Source organism: Oncorhynchus kisutch, linkage group LG13, assembly GCF_002021735.2.
Source record: "Oncorhynchus kisutch isolate 150728-3 linkage group LG13, Okis_V2, whole genome shotgun sequence".
Classification (NCBI taxonomy): domain Eukaryota; kingdom Metazoa; phylum Chordata; class Actinopteri; order Salmoniformes; family Salmonidae; genus Oncorhynchus; species Oncorhynchus kisutch.
In genome coordinates, this window is record NC_034186.2 from 43,895,643 (window position 1) to 43,918,054 (window position 22,412).

At 43.5% G+C, this 22,412-nt stretch overlaps 1 protein-coding gene across 6 annotated transcripts in view; it reads left to right on the forward strand.

Moving 5' to 3' along the window:
• LOC109902304 (FYVE and coiled-coil domain-containing protein 1) overlaps positions 1 to 22,412 on the forward strand; it is a 63,169-nt gene that overhangs the window by 10,974 nt on the left and 29,783 nt on the right. For 4 of the 6 annotated variants that reach the window (XR_004202414.1, XR_004202415.1, XM_020498570.2 and 1 more), the window contains exons 2-11: positions 6,081 to 6,190; positions 7,382 to 7,488; positions 8,836 to 8,961; positions 10,146 to 10,252; positions 10,999 to 11,142; positions 11,273 to 11,366; positions 11,552 to 14,065; positions 14,283 to 14,375; positions 18,676 to 18,794; positions 21,629 to 21,796. Coding sequence is in view for 4 of the 6 variants with exons in the window: in XM_020498570.2 (XP_020354159.1) it covers positions 6,130 to 6,190; positions 7,382 to 7,488; positions 8,836 to 8,961; positions 10,146 to 10,252; positions 10,999 to 11,142; positions 11,273 to 11,366; positions 11,552 to 14,065; positions 14,283 to 14,375; positions 18,676 to 18,794; positions 21,629 to 21,796 (3,533 nt within the window). In the remaining 2 variants the exon portion in view is untranslated. The remainder of the gene's footprint in view (positions 1 to 6,080; positions 6,191 to 7,381; positions 7,489 to 8,835; positions 8,962 to 10,145; positions 10,253 to 10,998; positions 11,143 to 11,272; positions 11,367 to 11,551; positions 14,066 to 14,282; positions 14,376 to 18,675; positions 18,795 to 21,628; positions 21,797 to 22,412) is intronic. The other 2 variants (XM_031786336.1, XM_020498571.2) reach the window with 2 other exon arrangements.

Sequence of the window (22,412 nt, forward strand, 5' to 3'; positions counted from 1 at the left end):
TTGCAAGCCCTGCCACATCCGACAAGCGTCAGAGCTGGTGTAGTATGATTCGATCATAGTCCTGAATTGACGCTTTGCCTGTTTGATGGTTCATCGGAGGGCATAGCGGGATTTCTTATAAGCTTCTGGGTTAGAGTCCCACTCCTTGAAAGCGGTAGCTTTAGCCTTTAGCTCAGTGCAGATGTTGCCTGTAATCCATGGCTTCTGGTTGGGGTATGTACGTACGGTCACTGTGGGGACGACTTGATCGGTGCACTTTTTGATGAAGCCAATGACTGATGTGGTGTTTTCCTCAATGCCATCGGAAGAATCCCGGAACATATTCCAGTCTGTGCTAGCAAAACATTCCTGCAGCTTAGCATCTGCTTCATCTGAAGCCTCTGGATGAGCGTTTTCCTGTTTGCTTATGGCGGAATACAGCTCATTAATTGCGGTCCTAGTTCCAGCATCGGTCTGTAGTGGTATGCAGACAGCTACAAAAAATACAGATGATAAACTCTCTAGGTAGTTCGTGTCATCTACAGCTTATCATGAGATACTCTACCTCAGGCCAGCAAAACCTTGAGACTTCCTTAGATATCGTGCACCAGCTGTTGTTAACAAACATACATAGTCCGTCACCCCTTGTCTTACCAGACGCCGCTGTTCTATTCAGCCGATACAGCGTATAACCAGCCAGCTGTATGTTGATAATTTCGTTATTCAGCCACGATTCCGTGAAGCATAAGATATTACAGTTTTTAATGTCCCATTGGTAGTTTAGTCTTTCTCGTAGGTTGTCGATTTTATTTTCCAATGATTACACGTTAGCTAGTAAAACGGAAGGCAGTGGGGGTTTATTCGATCACCTACGAATTCTCCGAAGGCAGCCAGACCTCCGTTCTCATTTTCTCTGTCTTCTCCTCACCCAAATGACGTGGATTTGGGCCTGTTCCCGGGAAAGCAGTATGTCCTTCACGTTGGACTCTTTAAAGGACAAAAAAGCTTCTGACAGTTCGTGGTGAGTAATGCTGTTCTGATGTCCAAAAGTTATTTTCGGTCATAAGAGACGGTAGCAGCAATATTATGTACAAAATAAATAAACTAAGAAATACGTTTTTTTTTAAACACAGTTGGTCAGGAGCACGTAAAATGTCAGCCATCTTCTCCGGCACCATGATACATTCCACCAAACTAAATTACAGTCGTGGCCAAAAGTTTTGAGAATGACACAAGTATTAAATTCCACAAAGTTTGCTGCTTCAGTGTCTTTAGATATTTTTGTCAGATGTTACTATGTAATACTGAAGTATAATTACAAGCATTTCATAAGTGTCAAAGGCTTTTATTGAGAATTACATGAAGTTGATGCATAGAGTCAATATTTGCAGTGTTGACCCTTCTTTTTCAAGACCTCTGCAATCCGCCCTGGCATGCTGTAAATTAACTTCTGGGCCACATCCTGACTGATGGCAGCCCATTCTTGCATAATCAATGCTTGGAGTTTGTCAGAATTTGTGGGGTTTTGTTTGTCCACCCGCGTCTTGAGGATTGACCACAAGTTCTCAATGGGATTATGGTCTGGGGAGTTTCCTGGCCATAGACTCAAAATATTGATGTTTTGTTCCCCGAGCCACTTAGTTATCACTTTTGCCTTATGGCAAGGTGCTCCATCATGCTGGAAAAAGGCATTGTTCGTCACCAAACTGTTCCTGGATGGTTGGGAGAAGTTGCTTTCGGAGGATGTGTTGGTACCATTCTTTATTCATGGCTGTGTTCTTAGGCAAAATTGTGAGTGAGCCCACTCACTTGGCTGAGAAGCAGTCCCACACATGAATGGTCTCAGGATGCTTTACTGTTGGCATGACACAGAACTGATGGAAGTGCTCACCTTGTCTTCCCCGGACAAGCTTTTTTCCGGATGCCCCAAACAATCGCAAAGGGGATTCATCAGAGAAATTGACTTTACCCCAGTCCTAAGCAGTCCAATCCCTGTACCTTTTGCTGAATATCAGTCTGTCCCTGATGTTTTTCCTGGAGAGAAGCTTTGCTGCCCTTCTTGACACCAGGCCATCCTCCAAAAGTCTTTGCCTCACTGTGCATGCACTCACACCTGCCTGCTGCCATTCCTGAGCAAGCTCTGTACTGGTGGTGCCCCGATCCCACAGCTGAATCAACTTTAGGTGACTGTCCTGGCACTTGCTGGACTTTCTTGGGCGCCCTGAAGCCTTCTTCACAACAATTGAACCGCTCTCCTTGAAGTTCTTGATGATCAGATAAATGTTTCCTTGCAGGTAACCATGTTTGACAGAGGAAGAACAACGATTCCAAGCACCACCCTCCTTTTGAAGCTTCCAGTCTGTTATTCGAACTCACTCAGCATGACAGAGTGATCTCCAGCCTTGTCCTCGTCAACACTCAGACCTGTGTTAACGAGAGAATCACTGACATGATGTCAGCTGGTCCTTTTGTGGCAGGGCGGAAATGCAGTGGAAATATTTTTTTTTCGGATTCAGGTCCTTTGCATGGCAAAGAGGGACTTTGCAATTAATTGCAATTCATCTGATCACTCTTCATAACATTCTGGAGTATATGCAAATTGCCATCATACAAACTGACGCAGCAGACTTTGTGAAAATTAATATTTGTGTCGTTCTCAAAACATTTGGCCACGACTGTACATGATTAATTTCCAGGTCAGTGCTAAATTACAATCATCAAAGTCTATTTTTTCCAGAGGTTTCTGTGCATTTTCCATGGCGATTTATTTGTAGATTGGAATGTTAGTTACTCATGAATCTGCTTGTGTCCAGTAGCCAGTTAGCTTTTAGCATAGACTCACTCACGATAGTCAGCTAGCGTTGACGTTAGGCTCAATGAATAGCTTGTAAATGCGGTACTTTTCCAAACTGCCGCCTGGGATGTATTCTTCATTTACGTCGATGAGATCCAGGTTCTTTTGAGTACGGACGGTTTCTTCAACCTCATGGCTTGGTTTTTGCTCTGACAGGTGTGTGCCTTTCCAAATAATGTCCAATCAATTGAATTTACCACAGGTGGACTCCAATCACGGTGTAGAAACATCTCAAGGATGTTCAATGGAAACAGGATGAGCTCAAATTCGAGTCTCATAGCAAAGGGTCTGAATTCTTATGTAAATATGGTATTTCTGTTTTTCACTTTTAATAAATGAGCAATAATTTCAAAAAAGCTATTTTTGCTCGGTCATTATTGGGTTTTGTGTGTAGATTGATGAGGGAAACAAGAATAATAATTTCATCCATTTTAGAATGTTGTAACGTAACAAAATCTGGGAAACATTTGAATACTTTTCGAATGCACTGTATATTGTCCCCTTTGTCTAATCACTATTATTATCATTATTATTGAGCATTTATTATAGTTTTTTTTATACTGTTATTGTTGATGTTGTCTCACTTTGCTTTAGCAACAGTGGCTTTGTTATTCACGCTGAGAGAGAGAGAGAGAGAGAGAGAGAGAGGCTGTCAAAGACACAGCTGACTGAATTGAGAAGTGTGATATTTTAGAAATATTTCATGGATACATTTTTTGTCTTTTTTAGCCTGGAGGAACAGCTGCTGTGGTAAATGACTCTACCTCTATGCAACCAAGCAGCCATGAACACCATGTACTAAAAGCGATGCTGAGTTTAATGTGGAGCTCATAGTAAAACTCACAAACTAAAAGTACATCTAATTCTTTCATTCTCAGTCTAACATTGAGCTCTCAGAGGCTTATGAGTGCAAACCACAAGTTGGGAAGCACAACATTGTCTCCAGCAATACCTTGAAATGGGTAATGAATGTGTGTATATACAGTACCAGTCAAAAGTTTAGACATCACCTACTCATCCAAGGGTTTTTCTTTATTTTTACTATTTTCTACACAGTAAAATAATAGTGAAGACACAAACTATGAAATAACACATATGGAATCATGTAGTAACCAAAGAAGTGTTCAACAAATCAAAATATATTTGAGATTCTTCAAAGTAGCCACCCTTTGCCTTGATGACAGCTTTGCACACTCTTGGCATTCTCTCAACCAGCTTCAACTGGAATGTTTTTCCAACAGTCTTGAAGGAAATAAATTCCACAATTGAACTTTGAACAAAGCACACCTGTTAATTGAAATGCATTCCAGGTGACTACCTCAAGATGGGTTGAAAGAATGCCAAGAGTGTGCAAAGCTGTCATCAAGGCAAATGTTGGCTGCTTTGAGGAATCTCAAATATAAAATATAATTTGATTTCAACACGTTTTTGGTTACTACACGATTCCATATGTGTTAGTTCATAGTTTTGATGTCTTCACTAATATTCCACAATGTGGAAAATATGAAAAATAAAGAAAAACCCAGTAATAAGCATGTGTGTCCAAACTTTTGACTGGTACTGTATACACTACCATTCAAAAGTTTGTGGTCACTTAGAATGTCCTTGTTTTCCATGAAAACATACATGAAATGAGTTGCAAAATGAATAGGAAATATAGTCAAGACGTTGACAAGGTTATAAATAATGATTTTTAATTGAAATAACAATTGTGTCCTTCAAACTTTAATTTCGTCAAAGACAATTACCTTTGGCAGTCTAGTGGTCAATTTGTTGAGGTAATCTGAAGAGATTTCACCCCATGCTTCCTGAAGCACCTGCCACAAGTTGGATTGGCTTGATGGGCACTTCTTATGTACCATACGGTCAAGCTGCTCCAACAACAGCTCAATAGGGTTGAGATCCGGTGACTGTGCTGGCCACTCCATTACAGACAAGAATACCAGCTGACTGCTTCTTCCCTAAATAGTTATTGCATATTTTGGAGCTGTGCTTTGGGTCATTGTCCTGTTGTATGAGGAAATTGGCTCCAATTAAGCGCCGTCCACAGGGTATGGCATGGCGTTGCAAAATGGAGTGATAGCCTTACTTTTTCAAGATCCCTTTTACCCTGTACAAATCACCCACTTTTTTTTTCAAATCACTCCAGCATCACATTGCCTCCACCATGCTTGACAGATGGTGTCAAGCACTCCTCCAGCATCTTTACATTTTTTCTGTGTCTCACGAATGTTGTTATTTGTGATCCAAACAACTCAAACTTAGATTCGTCTGTCCATAACACTTTTTTCCAATTTTCCTCGTGTTCTTTTTCCCATCTTAATCTTTTATATTTATTGGCCAGTCTGAGATATAGCTTTTTCTTTGCAACTCTGCCTAGAATGCCAGCATCCCGGAGTCGCCTCTTCACTGTTGACATTGGGACTAGTGTTTTGCGGGTACTATTTAATGAAGCTGCTAGTTGAGGACTTGTGAGGCGTCTGTTTCTCAAACTAGACACTATAATGTACTTGTCCTCTTGCTCAGTTGTGCATCGGGGCCTCCCACTCCTCTTTCTATTCTGGTTAGGGCCAGTTTGCGCTGTTCTGTGAAGGGAGTAGTTCACAGCATTGTACGAGATCTTCAGTTTCTTGGCAATTTCTCACATGGAATAGCCTTAATTTCTCAGAACAAGAATAGACTGATGAGTTTCAGAAGAAAGGGCCATTCTGGCCATTTTGAGCCTGTAATTGAACCCACAAATTCTGATGCTCCAGATACTCAACTAGTCTAAAGAAGGTCAGTTTTATTGCTTTAATCAGCACAACAGTTTTCAGCTCTGCTAACATAATTGCAAAAGGGTTTTCTAATGCTCAAGTAGCCTTTTTAAAATTATAAACTTGGATTAGCTAACACAACGTGCCATTGGAACACGGGTATGATGGATAAAAAAATAGTCATTTACAACATTAACAATGTCTACCCTGTATTTGTGATCAATTTGATGTTATTATAATCTACAAAAAATTTGCTTTTTCTTTCATAAAGAATAATATTTCTAAGTGACCCCAAACTTTTGAACGGTAGTGTATATATATATATATGTGTGCGCGTGTGTGTGTGTGTGTGTGCGTCCATGCGTGTTGACGTGCATGTGAGTGACTGACAGACAGACTGTATGAAAGAGTGAAAGGGATGTAGTAAATGTGTGTGCGAACCTACGTGCTTGTCTTTTGTTTCTGACTGTCCCTCTGATTCTCTGATTCAGCAGGCTGTTTATGACCCGGTGAACTGGTTGCCGGGGAGCTAGTCTGACCATGGCCGCCGGTGAGGCTTTGGGGGAGAGCCAGCTTCGGAGGATTATCAGAGATCTGCATGGTACGTTGCCATTGAGAGTGCGTGAGGCTGCGTGTGGTTGCTCGCGTCAGTCTCTTTGTGACAACGAGTGCGTCTGGGCCTGTGTAAATGTGACAGGGGTAGACCGCCACTGTCTGCTGCCAGCGAGTGACAAAGAGGGAGAGAAATAGAGAAGGATCGTAGAGGTCAAGTGACAGAGGGGTTGCAGTGGCCTGGATGTGACTAGTTTGGCATTGGCTACAATCCAGACAGCACTTCATTCCACACTTTGGTTGTCCCCGCTCCTCATTGGGAGTACATCATTGAGCCGACCCTCTCCCCCAGCCCCCTGGGGTGTGCCTCTCTAGAGTGTGGCGGGGGCGACCCTAAAGGCCCTATCAGCATGCAGCAGGAGAGAGGGGTTGCTCAGCCTCCCGTTGATCCATTTATTTATTTTTACGCTGGATGAGAGGCAGGTGGGTTAATGTGCTGAGCTGGGATGTGTGAGAAAGGTGGAAGGGGACTGGAGAACGTTTTTGTGGAGGTAGAGATTTAAGGAGGATGTGGGGAGACATGCCAGGTTGGACATGCTGAGCCTTTGACTCCCATCTGTTTTGACCTGTAAATGATCTGGAAGCCATTTAAATGTATCGCTGTGAGGATATTCCATCTTGACTGTCTGTACGTGTGGTGCGTTTTATATGTGTGACAGTGTGGGACCTCAGTTTGTTTGTCATTGAATGGTGGAGCTGTAAAAATCACAGAAACCCTGGAATTTCTAGAACCTAACTAAAAATGCTTTATTATTTAACTAGGCAAGTCAGTTAAGAACAAATTCTGATTTACAATGACGGCCTACCGGGTAACAGTGGGTTAACTGCCTTTTTCAGGGGCAGACACATTTTTACCTTGTCAGCTTAGGGATTCGATCCACCAAACGCTCTAACCACTAGGCTACCTGCCTCCCAAAAAGGTGGCAGGACTATCGGATTAGATGAGTGGATGTTTTTTTTGCATTTTGTTCAGGAGAAAGAGGCTACCTGTTCAGAGAGAAATCGTATTAATGTGTTTCTCTCAGCAGGTAAAGGGCATGTAGCTACTGTAGTAGAAACTCCCTGATTTTGTCAGTGGTGTCTGAGTGTGGGGAATTCACGTCTATAGTATATGCCTTTAAGTGTGTTTACATCTGTTTTTGTTCTGTGATGGACTCTCTCCTCTCTCTCTGAACCACAGATGCTGTTGCCGAGCTCACTAAAGAGTACAGGGAGAATGGGGAGCCAATCACGGATGATAGTCCCAATCTGCACAAATTCTCCTACAAACTGGAGTACCTGCTGCAGGTGAGTCCTTGGGTGGTGGATCTTTCTTGATACACATGGGAAACTGTAGAGTGTGAAAGACCCAGCAGCATTGCAGTTCTTGACACACTCAAACCGGTACGTCCGGCACCTTACTACCAAACCCTGTTCAAGGGCACTTAAATCTTTTCTCTTGCCAATTCACCCTCTGCATGGCACACGTACACAAGCCATGTCTCAAGACTTAAAAATCGTTCTGTAACTTCTCCCCTTCATCTACATTGATTGAAGCGGATTTAACAGGTGACATCAATAAGTGATCATAGCTTTCACCTGGATTCACCTGGTCAGTCTATGGCATGAAAAGAGCATGTGTTCCTAATATTTTGTACTTTCTGAGTATAAATGTGAATAGGAGTAAGAGTGACCAGTAGCAGGATAAAATTGATTGATACTAATGGTAATGGAAATCAATAATCAATGTATAGTAGTGTAGTGGTTGTAATACATCTGGTCAATAGTCATTTTAGCAGCAGCGTAGGTGTGAGGGGGAGCAGTAGTTGTGAGCCATTTAAGTCTTATGGCCAGGGAATAGAAGCTGTTTAGCAGTCTGTTGGTCCGAGCCATGATGCACCGGTACCATCTGCCCGGATGGGAACAAGGCCCTAGCACGCAATGACTACATCAAGCTTGTGACTCTACAAACAGGTTGGATGCATTTGCGGTTGTTTCAGATTATTTGCTGCCCAATATAAATGAATGGTAAACAATGTATTTTTTCATTTTGGAGTCACTTTTATTGTAAATAAGAGTAGAATATGTTTCTGAACACTTCTACATGAACGTGGATGCTGCCATGATTACGGACAATCCTGAATGAATCATGAATAATGATGAGTGAGAAAGTAACAGATCGGCAAAGATCATACCCCCAAGCCATGCTAACCTTCCCTGTTATTGGTAATGGAGAGAGGTTAACATGTCTTTGGCGTATAACCTTTGACCCTCTAACTTTCTTACTCATCGTTATTCACAATTCATTCAGGATTATCCATAATCATGGTTGCATCATAATTAATGTTGGTTTCTTGATTTTAGTTTGTTATTATTTGTGTATTCTTTACTGCACTGTTAGGAGCTAGTAACACAATAATGTTGCTGCACCTATCTGCTAAACTGTGTACACATCCAATAAACTTTGATTTGATTTAGGGGTGGTTTCCCAGACACAGATTAAGTCTAGTCCTAGACTAAAAATCTAATCTGTCTCCAGAAGAATCCAAGTCAAATCAAGGCCAACCTGCTATGTTCAACAATATGGCATTGTTCACATCACTATACAGTATGTCATGTAAGATTTGTTGCCAACACGTCATCTACACTATTCAGTTTGACCAGAAGGAGAAGACAACATTTCTTGGCACCAGAAAAGACTACTGGGATTATTTCAGCGACTGTCTGGCCAAGATCAAAGGCGCCAACGATGGTATCCGCTTTGTCAAATCCATCCCAGAGGTATGGAGATCTACACTTTTAAAAGTCAATTATAAGGATTGTCAACAACGTTTAGTAGTAATTTATATGTAATGTTGTTGTATCTTCAGAGGTTTTTTTTTACACCGTTATATGGGTCCCAGCAAACACTGTCACCATTTCTATGTAACCTCTATCTGAAGTTATGTATAATATTACAGTTTTGGGTCTTAATGTTTGTTTGTTTTTTCCCTAATGTGAAATAATGAAGGAACAAATATACTTGATCTACAAATGATGTACCAAATCCACTCAGACACATATTTCACAACAGTGATTGAAGGGATTGAAATCGACCTGATCGCTAATACTCCTGACATTGCAACTGTCATGGATTGCTTAATTAACATATATGCATTCAGTTCTCTGTCTCGCTGATAACTAGGTAACTGACAAAATAAAGGAAACACTTGAGTAAATGAGCGATTTTAAAAAGTATATTGAAAGCAGGTTCTTCCATACAGGTGTGGTTCCTGATTTAATTAAGCAATTAACATCCCATCATGCATAGCGTCATGTATAAAAATGCCCAGTTACCTATTATTTGGGCTACCATGGCTAGAAGAAGGGATCAGTGACTTTGAAAAAGGTGTCTCAAAGGAGCATATGGGGTTAAAGTGTGTGTGTGTCTGTGTGACAGTCACCAGATCTCAACCCAATTGAACCCTTTTGTTTTCCACCACCATCAACAAAACACTCAATTATGGAATTTCTTGTGGAAGAATGGTGTCACATCCCTCCAATAGAGTTCCAGACACTTGTAGAATCTATGCCAGTTTGCATTGAAGCTGTTCTGGCGGCTCGTGGTGGCCCAACACCCTATTAAGATACTTTATGTTGGTGTTTCCTTTATTTTGGCACTTACCTGTTGTTATAAGGACATGGGGGAATTTGGCATTCTGCTGGGTGGTGGACACTAGCCATGAAACACAAATACTCTTTGTAAGCAGGATCTACACAACAGATGTTGCTGAATATAGATGAATTCTAAACCACTTTTGAGGAATTAAAATGTCTGACAAACGTTGATTTGAACTATCCTTTTAACGGACATGTTCAGGAAGCACATATGCTCATTGTAGGCCTCACTGGTGCTGCAGCTGAACAGCTATCACATATATTTGCTGTACAACACTGTGAATATGTTATTTACTTCCCCCTTCCAGCTGAAGACATCTCTGGGGAAGGGCAGGGCTTTCATTCGCTACTCCCTGGTGCACCAACGACTGGCCGACACTCTGCAGCAGTGTCTGATGAACCAAAGGGTAACCAGGTAAAATTCAACCCGGCACAGGATTTACAGAGGTCACGGGTTAAAAACCCTGAGGCAAAGAGGGGTTCATCTCTCAAATACGTATCACACGTGGGAATGGCAAAGTGAGCAGAAAATCTCAAACCTGACACCACTTCTGGAACAGTTTTAGGGGTTGAACATGGATGAGTAGGGTCAAATTTGTGGAAGATAATCATGTTTGGCTAAATTAAGGGACTTTTAGCGTTTTGGTTGAAGTGACACTTCATTAGACATAGACTACTGTTCTGAGATTTGGACCGATCTGACGGTAAGTAAGTTCATTGTTTGGAGTAAACATCATTTCCTTTCATTTCTCTTCCCTTGTGGGGTTTTACTTCTATAAATGTATTTCTCTGTTCCTCAGGTGAGTAAAGAGAGTGTGCCTGTACTATGGCGCCAAAGGTTACTGGAAGCAGTGTCCAGTGTTTTTTGGAGGGGTTGACATGTTTTCAGATGTAGTCAAGACATATTGTACAGATCTGCTTCTCGAAAAGTTGCTTCTCCCTTCGTAAAGAGTCGTGTCTGTGTGCTCGATGTACTCGTGAAATGTATCTGTGTGTTTACAAAAGGGATGTTCATTTTTCATATATGCACTGTACTTTTTGTGAGGGTCAAGGTAATTAGATATAACCAACAGGCTAAGTATATTAGTGAAGGTATTTCTATGTGAATGTGTGTATTTCTCCTTTCATTCTATCAATATGCTTATCTTCTTCTCTGTGCAGTGACTGGTACTATACTCGCAGCCCCTTGCTGAAATCTCACCTCGGTGTTGACATCATAAGTCACCTGTATGAGCTCAACGAGGTCCAGTTTGACGTGGCCTCCAGGGGTCATGACCTTGACTCGTCTTGGCCCATCTTCGCAAGGTAACCAATTACAAAGACAGAGTGGTTTATAATACATCCCATTCTCCAGGTGCTGTGTATTGGATTTAGGAATTGATGTAGATTAAAACAGTTGGTGATGTCACCTCATCACATGTTTTCTGAACTCCAGGAGGACACTGGGCATGCCCAACTCACCTGGCCACATGTGGAAACCACCCAGTCGCAGCTCTAGCATCAACAGTCTGGCCAGCACCTACTCACAGGTACTGACACAGCCCGCCTTCCTCCTCAAAGCTTTTATTCTGCTGGCACTATTATGAACTGGTCATATCTTAGCATATCATATTGCTCAGATTATACCATAATGAAACGTAAAACCATAAACTGAGTGGTGTCATCTGCACTCAATCTAATACTCTCTTTCCCCAACCACCCTAAACCACCGCAGCAGGCTCATGAGTTCCTTGGCAGCCCTGACAATGGCCCAAGCATGCTGAGCGAGTTGAACGAGTTGTTGCCTTCCAGTGTAGAGGTGAGTATGTTGGACGAGCTCCGCCTGGAGCTGGACCAGTCGGAGCTGAAGCAGCGGGAGCTCCTGGACAGGGTACAGCAGATGGGGGAGGAGGGTGCTGAGCTCAGACGTGTGGTGGTGGAGCTACAGAGGCAGCTGGACGTGTCGCTGACTGCCCAGGAGAAACAGCAGGGAATGCAAGGGACCCTGAAAGACCTGGAGGCACGGGAGGAGGCCTTGTCCTGCGAGCTGGAATCCCTGAGGGCTGGGGAGAGGGCCAGGGAGATCGAAAATCACCACCTTCAGGAGAAGCTGGCAGCCGCAGAGGGGAAGAATGTAGAACTAATGACCAAACTGGATGGGGTGTTGGATGAGAAGGGCCAGCAGGCGACTAGCTACTTTGACTCTGCACAGAAGATCCATGAGCTACTGGACAGACTGAAGGAGGCTGAGAGGGGGAAGATAGAGGCTCTGGCAGAGGGAGAGGATAGGAGGAGACAGGCCGACAGGCTGGCAGATGAGCTAAGGGTCAAAGAGGTGGCACAAAAGAAGGATGAGGCCAAGCTCGAGTCGCTGTCAAAATCCATTGCAGAGGGGAACGCTAAGTTTGCGGAGTGTGCAGAGGAGCAGCGTAATGCCATTGACAAGCTGAAGGGGGCATTGACTTTGAGAGAGAAGGAGGTCAACAACCTGCAGAGGCAGCTGCAGGACCTCCAGAGTGTTCTGGAAGAGATGGAGAGACAAGCAGAGGAGGCCAGAAACAGAGCAGAGGAGGAGAAAGAGGAGATCCAGGAAAGCATATGCAGTCTGAAAGAGGCCTTGGAGGTGGAACAACTCTACCTGAAGGAGCAGTTGAAGAGCAGAGAGGCGGAGCTGCTCTCCAGTATACAGAGGCTTCAGCACCTGGAGGTCCAGAGCCATAGCCTGACAACGGAGAGGGACATCCTGAGCGCCAACCTCTCCAAGCTGGAATCTAGCATCAGGGAGCAGGCCAATAAAATTGAAGAGTACAAGACTCAGTGCACCAACCTGATGGAGCTGAATGGGAAGTTGCTTGACACAGTGAAGAGGAATGAGGAGCTGAAGAAGGAGCTGGCAGAGAGCCGGGCAGCCCTGGAGGGCGAGGTGGCTGCTCTCAGGGCGTCTGACAAGCACCTGAGGGGCCAGCTGGACGACACCAAGGTAACAGTGGATGAGAAGGACAGGAAGTTGCGTGAGGAGAACCGGGCCTTGGACGAGAGTTTACAGAGGGCAGCCATGGCCGCTGCAGTCTCAGATGCCTCTACCAAACGGCTGGAGCAGGAGAACCAAGGCCTGAGGGAGGAGCAGGCTACGGTGAGGGCGGCGCTGGGCTCCATGCAGGAGGAACTGAAGTCCATCCACGGGCAGATTGGAGAGCTGGAGAAGAGCTTGGGGGCATCCCGCAGGAGCGAGGCCAGCCTGCAGGAGCAGCTCAAAGACCGGAAGGCCCAGCTAGAGAACAAGGAGAAGGGCTGTACAGAGCTCCAGGCCAGGGTGGAGGCCCTGGAGGCCAGAGGAAGGACACTGGAAAAGGCTAAGGCAGATGCAGAAAATGCCTGTGCTAAAAAGACAAAGCTGATAGAGAGGGTCACCACTGAGAAACAGACGGTGGAGAGAACACAGCTACAGAGAAGCTCTGCCCAGGCCAAGGAGAGCCAGGAGGTAGCCGCCAAGCTGACTATGGTGGAGGGCCAACTGGAAGTGAACATGAAGGAGGTGTCCAGGTTCCAGGCAGAAGTGATGGATTTGAGAGTGCAGCTGAAGACCTCTGGGGAGGACAGGATGAGGAGCCAGGCCCAGCTGGAGGTGATGGAGGCCCAGAAAGACACACTCAGTACCCTAACAGAGCAGCTCAAAGCCCAGACCGAGGCACTTAACCAGAGGCACGTGGCCGAGCTCCTGCAGTGCAAAGAGAGGGAAGAGGCTCTGAGCAGGGAGTGTGACCAGGAGGCAGCCACCCGGTCCGAGTCGGCTGCCGCAGAGGCCTCCGCCAGGGGAGAGCTGGCCACGCTAAAGGCCCAAAATGAGAGGCTGGCCATGGAGAATGCTGAGATACGTGAAGGCCTCCACCGGGCCAATACAGAGATGGCAGAGCTTGGGATGACTATCTGTAGACTGACAGCAGAAAGGGAGGAGGCCAAGGAAGGCTGGGCGGGGGAGGCAGACAGGATAGGGGAACTGGAGGAGAGAACTTCCGGGGAGGTGCAGCGGCTGGAGGCCTGCATGGCTGCCATGCGCCAGGAGAACACCGGCCTAAGAGAGGAACTGAGGATGACAGAGCACCTTCCGGGAGTCATGCTGGAGCTGCAGGACAAGCTGGAGAAGGCAGAGGGTCAGGTGAGGAGCCTCCAGGACACCAGTCTGGAGGAGATGGAGGCGGTCAAGTTCCAGATGAGCTCCGAGAGCATGAATCATCAGAACCAGATCAAGGTGAGTTTGGCTGGATTTCTGTCAAAAGCCTGTGACAGGGGGGAAATTGTTGTGATTAATTAGACATTTAATTACTATGTGTGAATCAGAAGACATTTACCTCTTTATAAAACAGTGTGCTCTTGCTGTGCAGGAGCTGCAGAATTCTCCTCACTTTCATGTTTTTGAATGACCGATTTGGCACAATTTGAACACTTGTATGTTTTGCTCTATCCAGAGTCTGAAAGATGAGCTGGGGAAACTGAGGGTCCAGCTGCCTAAAGAGCAGGAGAAGGTGTCCAGTCTGGAGGCCAAAATCTTTGAGATAGAGGTCTGTATCTTCACCTCTTTCATTATTCACACATGACAGAGAACATTATAACAACTCTAATGCAATGGTAAATCTTAACGCTGGCTGTAGCGTTATAGGTTGGGGGGGTCAAAAATATTTTTTACTATTTTCACAACCAGAATTATGGGCGCAAAAGTTGGCGGTGGCGTGAAAGGACTGGATTTTGATGAATAAACAGGTTGTGTGTGTGTTGAGGCTTCTCTGGCCAGTCAGAACATGCTCCATGGCTAAATATGTGGTTGCTTCATGTTGTGTATTTACGGTATTTTATGTATTGCGTTGTCATCAACTCCAATTAGAATGTTAGTCCGTTATAGCCTAGTTTATTACATTCACTAGAATATTGATAAGACCTGAAAAGACACTGTATAATTTTATTTAAACATTTTTTTTTTTTAAATGTGTTCTAAATATGCTATGTCTAACTACAGTTACTGGCACCATAATTACTCCCCAAAGGCGTATAAATACAGACCAGGCAACTTAGACTATGGAAGGTTTTAAACACATCCAAACTTTTCACAGGAGCTGGATAAAGATCCAATATAAAGAGAAAGGGGGAATGTCCACTCACCATTATACTGCTCACAAATGTAATGTTTTAATAAACATCATGGAACCATCTTATGGATCATATTTGCACTCCTCTGGAAATAGCAGACGAAATTGCATCGCATCCGAACCATGTACGTTCTCACCATAAACCCATGGACGGTGAATCTTTCTAATTAAGTTAGTTTTTTAAATCAAATTAAACGAAAAACAATAAATCTTTTTTTTTTTAAACCAACAATATTTCTAAATAGGATCGGATCCGAAGCATGATATCATAAATCGCTTCTCTAAATAAATGTCTTAACGCATAACATTCACACGTCTATACAATATGCTAGGCTCCTGTCAATTGTATTGTTACCTTCAGTACGAGTTAAGACACACCTGCTCATTCAAGAGTTTTTCTTTATTTTTACTATTTTCTACGTTGTAGAGTAATAGTGAAGACATCAAAACTATGACATAACACATATGGAATCATGTAGTAACCAAAAAAGTGTTAAACAAATAAAATATTTTATATTTGAGATTCTTCAAAGTAGCCACCCTTTGCCTTGATGACAGCTTTGCACACTCTTGGCATTCTCTCAACCAGCTTCATGAAGAAGGCTTTTCCAACCATCTTGAAGGAGTTCCCACATATGCTGAGCACTTGTTGGCTGTTTTTCCTTCACTCTGCGGTCCAACTCATCCCAAACCATCTCAATTGGGTTGAGGTCGGGTGATTTTGGCCAGGTCATCTGAAGGAGCACTCCATCACCCTCCTTCTTAGTCAAATAGCCCTTACATAGCCTGGAGTTGTGTTTTGGGTCATTGTCCTGTTGAAAAACAAATGATAGTCCCACTAAGCGCAAACCAGATGGGATGGCGTATTGCTGCAGAATGCTGTGGTAGCAATGCTGGTTGTCTGCCTTGAATTCTAAACTAATCACAGACAGTGTCATCAGCAAAGCACCATCACACATCCTCCTCCATGCTTCACGGTGGGAACCACACAAGGTGAGATCATCCATTCACCTACTCTGTGTCTCACAAAGACACATAGGTTAGAACCAAATCAAATCAAATCAAATGTATTTATATAGCCCTTCGTACATCAGCTGATATCTCAAAGTGCTATACAGAAACCCAGCCTAAAACCCCAAACAGCAAGCAATGCAGGTGTAGAGGCACGGTGGCTAGGATAGGAAAAACTCCCTAGAAAGGCCAAAACCTAGGAAGAAACCTAGAGAGGAACCAAGCTATGTGGGGTGGCCAGTCCTCTTCTGGCTGTGCCAGGTGGAGATTATAACAGAACATGGCCAAGATGTTCAAATGTTCATAAATGACCAGCATGGTCCAATAATAATAAGGCAGAACAGTTGTAACTGGAGCAGCAGCACGGCCAGGTGGACTGGGGACAGCAAGGAGTCATCATGTCAGGTAGTCCTGAGGCATGGTCCAAGGGCTCAGGTCCTCCGAGAGAGAGAAAGAAAGAGAGAAAGAGAGAATTAGAGAGAGCACACTTAAATTCACACAGGACACCGAATATGACAGGAGAAGTACTCCAGATATAACAAACTGACCCTAGCCCCCCGACACATAGCATAAATACTGGAGGCTGAGACAGGAGGGGTCAGGAGACACTGTGGCCCCATCCGAGGACACCCCCGGACAGGGCCAAACAGGAAGGATATAACCCCACCCACTTTGCCAAAGCACAGCCCCCACCCATCTAACCAAAAATCTCAAATTTGGACTCATCAGACCAAAGGACAGATTACCACTGGTTTTATGTCCATTGCTCGTTTTTCTTGGCCCAAGCGCTTCTTGTTGTTGGTGTCCTTTTAATAGTGGTTTCTTGGCAGCAGTTCGACCATGAAGGCCTGATTCACGCAGTCTCCTCTGAACAGTTGATGTTGAGATGTGTCTGTTACTTGAACTCTGTGAAGCATTTATTTGGGATGCAATCTGATGTGCAGTTAACCCTAATGAACTTATCGTCTGCAGCAGAGTTAACTCTGGGACTTCCTTTCCTGTGGCGGTCCTCATGAGAGATAGTTTCATGTCGCTTGATGGTTTTGCGACTGCACTTGAAGAAACTTTAAAAGTTCTTGAAATGTTCCATATTGACTCACCTTCATGTCTTAAAGTAATGATGGACTGTCGTTTCTCTTTGCTTATTTGAGCTGTTACTGCCATAATATGGACTTGGTCTTTTACCAAATAGGGCTATCTTCTGTATACCACCCCTACCTTGTCACAACACAAACTGATTTGCTCAAACGCATTAAGAATGAAAGAAATTCCACAAATTAACTTTTAACATGGCACACCTGTTAATTGAAATGCATCCCAGGTGACTACCTCATGAAGCTGGTTGAGAGAATGCCAAGATTGTGCAATGCTGTCATCAAGGCAATGAGTGGCTACTTTGAAAAATCAAAAATATATTTTGATTTGTTTAACACTTTTGTTATTTCATGATTTCATATGTGTTATTTTATAGTTTTGATGTCTTCACTATTATTCTACAATGTATAAAATAATAAAATAAAGAAAAACCTTGGAATGAGTAGGTGTGTCCAAACTTTTGACTGGTACTGTATGTGTGAGGCAGATTCTCCAAAAAATCTGCTTTTGATATGGCATTATAGGAGGACTGAATAGTTTGGAGGAGGATATCTTTTGCAATCGGACGAGGGTAGCTCTTTGAAAATGGGAATGGATAGCCATTAAATTCAATAGTTTTTTTATAAACACGATTCACTGTCACAAAAGACGCATCTCTCCTTCCATGGGCACTGTGCATCATGGCTGGATAGTCTGCGCTTTCTCTCTCAAAATCCATTCCATTATCAACTGCGTTACCGTTAAGATGTGCTTTTTGTGGGTCTTAAAACTTCCCATTACTACTGCATGAAATTGTCACTTTTTTGCTTGTTTTTAAGGTAACATCTCAAATATTGACACCCCTCCCACCTCGGCGCAAGCGATCTGTTGTTAGACAGGCAAATTACCGAACCTGGCGTTAGGGCTGTAAAATGCCAGTGCTGCAGTTTTTACACGACGAAATTGCAAACTAACGTGCGTTTGACATAGCGCCAGATGAAAAAATGAAACCACAGTCTTCAATCCCTTATCAAGATAGACCACTTTAGGATACACTGGCACAGGACAACTGATTGGCTAAATGGCATGTCTGTTTAGCAGCTGACACTGGAATAGCTGAAAGAAAGAATCAGTAAGAGGAATTTGTGAAAGATCATATTGTGTGTAGAAGGAGAGAGTGGATGACAAATCCAGCCGTGGCACATTCATCTTGTCTGCCCTGGCAAAAGTTTTTATGTTTTCATTAGAGAGGCAGAGGAATGAATATGAGAAAGGGAAAAGGTAAAAATACAAAAAGTGGGCGAGAGGAGCAGGGCTTCACACACCTGACTGGGTTAATGAATACCCCGAAGATTAGATTAGCTCAGTGTTCATAAGCCGAGGATGATAAAACTGAGGGCAAGGTGGTGTGAATGTCCTTCCTCTCCCTGTGTAGAGAGTCTGCCTGTACTATAATACTTTGCTATGATTGAGTGAAGAAGGAGAGAGTTCATTTACAAAGCATCGCTCCACTGTAGACTTCTTAATCCTTTGTCTGTATTTAAAGGGGTCAGCAGTTCATCTGTTTCCGAAAGCTTTTTTGGTTCTTTAAAAAAAAAAAAACGAGTGTATGTTATGATTATGTTTGATGAAGGGGGTGAATGAGGAGTACTCACGGCTGATTGGAGAGAAGGATGCTCACGTCGCAAAGTCAGAAGCCGCTATTCGTCAGAGTGAGGGAGAGATTCAGCGACTGAGAGACTCTGTCACCAGGTATGGCTATAATCCCCCTTCCATTTACCTCTGACATACGGGCTGCGTTCATTTCATACAAAATAGTGACTCAAATATTAGTCAAACTCATGTTTTTCAATGGCAATTGACGAGACTATAACTGACTAAATAGACACAGAAAAACTATAACTAAACAGAAATTATGTTTCAGTTGACTAAAACGGAACGAGAAAAAATTCTCTGTGAATAAAATCGGACTACTAAATGGACTGGATTAGGTTTTTTGGAGAGCTGCTTTACAAAATAAAAAACAATAGCAGCATTGAGTTTAATAGTAAAACAAGTCTAGCTATGTTTTTCTCTCCCTTGAGCATAGAAAAGTAGCCCGTCTTTAAATTTGTAGTCTCGCTCAACCCTCCCACTTTCCTCACTGCATTTCATAGCCAGGTTCTGTAGCCAACATGGCCAAGTCTCCCTCTTTCCCTGGTAGAAAACACCTCGAAAAGCCCTTACCGTTCAAAAGATATGACCCATTATACATTTTTGATTTCTATTGTGCTTTGGCGGCCGCCTCTTACGTTCATGATGCATATCTCGGGCCGTTCTAAAACTGGGTTACTTGCGGACCGGACCGTTAACCACATGTTTAGGCCACACCTTGTTCAGTCATGTCACCTTATTAGTAGGGCCGTGGCGGTCACAAAATGTTGTCAACCAGTGATTGTCAAACAAATAACTGCCTGTCTCACGGTAATTGACCCTTAATTAACATAAACATGTCTATCATCTCCTGGCTTTCACACACAGCTACTACAAGCTACTGATGCAGTCCTTTTGGAACATCTACATAAAAAAAAAGTCTAATAAATCCATTTAATATGGCGTACACCAAGGAGAAGCAAAGTATGGCTCATTGGCTGTATCCGGCCCACCGGGCACTTCAAAATATATATATTTTTTTTACCCCTTTTTTTCTCCCCAATTTCATGTTATCCAATTGATAGTTACAGTCTTGTTCCATCACTGCAACTCCCGTTCGGACTCGGAAGAGGCAAAGGAGATTAGTGCGTCCTCCGAAACACGACACAGCCAAGCCGCACTGCTTCTTGACACAATGCCCTCTTAACCCGGAAGCCAGCCACACCAATGTATCAGAGGAAGCTCCGTACACCTGGCGACCATATCAGCGTGCATGTGCCCGGCCCGCCATAGGAGTCGCTATAGAGCGCGATGGGACAAGGAAATCTCGCCCTGCCAAACCCTCCCCTAACCCGGACAACGCTGGGCCCATTGTCCGCCGCCTCATGGGTCTCCCAGTCACTGCCAGCTGTGACACAGCCCGGGATCGAACCCGGGTCTGTAGTGACGTCTTAGACCGCTCAGGAAGCCCCCACAAATTGATTTGAACAAAAAATGTATCCCTTCATTGAATTTCAAAGTCCGGATGTGGCCCTCGAGCCAAAAAGTTTTCCCACCCCTGGACGACACCATTACAATAAATCCATTCTTTATTTTAGACACGTCTAAAGAAACATGATATGAAGAAAATGTAGTCTTATTTCAGAAGAACAGAATAGCATACTGAGTTGTCCTTATGTTAGGACCTGATATGGCTATGCAATATGGCTGTGAGCTACACTAGTTCATTTAGAAGACAAGATTTGCCTAGAATTGAACATAGCTTCATAGAATATAAAGGATATTTTCTCCAAACGATTTCGAAGAAAGTGCGCACATGCGACTATTCTGTGGAGGGTTTACAAATAAACTGGTCCTTCTATATGTTTAATTTAGAGTTATTTATGCAACTTAAGTTGTGATACAAACGTAGGGCTATATTAAAAAAAACAAAAACGTTTTTATACATTCTAAGGCTGCATGACGGGACTCTAATGGTGATTTGAAAAAAAGTTGCATGAAACGCATTGGCGCTGATTTTGTATTTTGTTCAAGCTGCACACACTTCATCAGTCTCTCATTCACAATTTTACAAGCACTTGATAATATTCTCACCAGACCTCGAATTTCCCAGTGGCATCTCCCTTGTGTGGCTGTAATGCCCCCTAAAGAAATCCATGAATTCTGAGGCCAAATTAATACAACCACTCGCATCAACAACAAAAAATGTAAGCAATGAGGCTGATGCAACAGATCAGAACGTTTTGCTTCAAATGTTGATAAACTATCTCTTCACATTATCAGCGCAGCAATACGCACACGGCAGGAGGCTATAAGCGCAAATGTTCCAAAATGCAATCAATTAGCGGGAAAACGCTCTTCCTGAAAGGAATAGCAAATGCGATTATTATTATAAAGATGCCTTTTTATGGTGGAAAAAGGCATGCACTGTTTCTTGCCTTACTGCACAAGCTGGGAATCATTCACAAGTGATAATACATCATTCACAAATGATAGGCTAATATTGTCACCCATCAGACTATTCTTAATTTAACGTTGTCTTTACATATACTAAATAACATATACTGTATGTCTGTGGTACATGTGTGCTGTATGTACATGTGTGTGCCTGTGAGAGAGGGAGAGAACATTGGAGAATGCTGTAGCAGGCCTCACTCTCCATTGACTTGCTTTGAATTTGCTTATACTGTTTAATCTACTCTAGAAGTGTATGAGTGGATTTCTTTAGATATAGTTTTAATATATATGTATTGGTCCTCACAATCTACAGTATATACCAAACATCATTACGATCTGATCATTTAAACATGTATTCACAGGACTTTAACCCTATGTGTCCAAAGTACAATAGTACAATATAGTACAATATCAAAACTCACATTGTAGACAAACGCCAATTCGCTCTTCCATTCGCTTAATCCATTTCACTCCCTTCTAATCGCTCCCCCATTTAGTGCCGAGGAGGCTCTCTTGGCGGTCCAGGCGGCACATGAGGAGCTGAAGAAGAAATTGGAGCAGGCCGAGGTTGACAAGCATAGTCATTGCCTCAGGACGACAGCAGAGATCGACGACCTCTACCGAACCAAGAGCACCCTGGAGGAGCGCCTCATCGAACTAATCAAGTATGCCCTGGGCCTTCCACCCTCCTCTGCACCTGCCCCGAGCCATGGGAGGAAACAGAAAAGTGACAGCTGCACCTTTTGATCTTGTAGAGGGGGAGGAGCTTTGTTTAGGAACTTGTAAGGGTGTTGATGACTTGTTTTCCCCCCTTTGTTTGGGCGATCAGATGGCATGTTATGTTTGGGTTCTGCCCTCTTAGCTGAGCCCTGGGGGAAGTGTGTGTTCTGAGGATGCTCTCCCATAGTGAACACAGTTTGGGCCTTTGATATGCCATCTCACCACTGACAGCCTCATCTGATGAGAAGGAGGGAGGGAAAGGAAATAGATGGATGGGGGGAAAACCCTCCTCTTCGTCACAGAGGAGGGTGACGAAGAAATAAGTTGTTTGGAGACAGACAGAAACCAATTTGGAATTCCAAATCATCCGGTAGGCACTTCTGTAGGTGTAAAACAATTGGTTAGGTGTATCCAATATACAGCTAAAAGGGCAAGATGAAAGAACTACTGTACTGTATGGATTATACATATCCGATCTGTTGAAATCTACTGTACATAAAGTGCCTAGGAGTAGTCGATTTGAAATTCAGAAAGTCTATGATTTCAAGGAGAAAGAGAGCG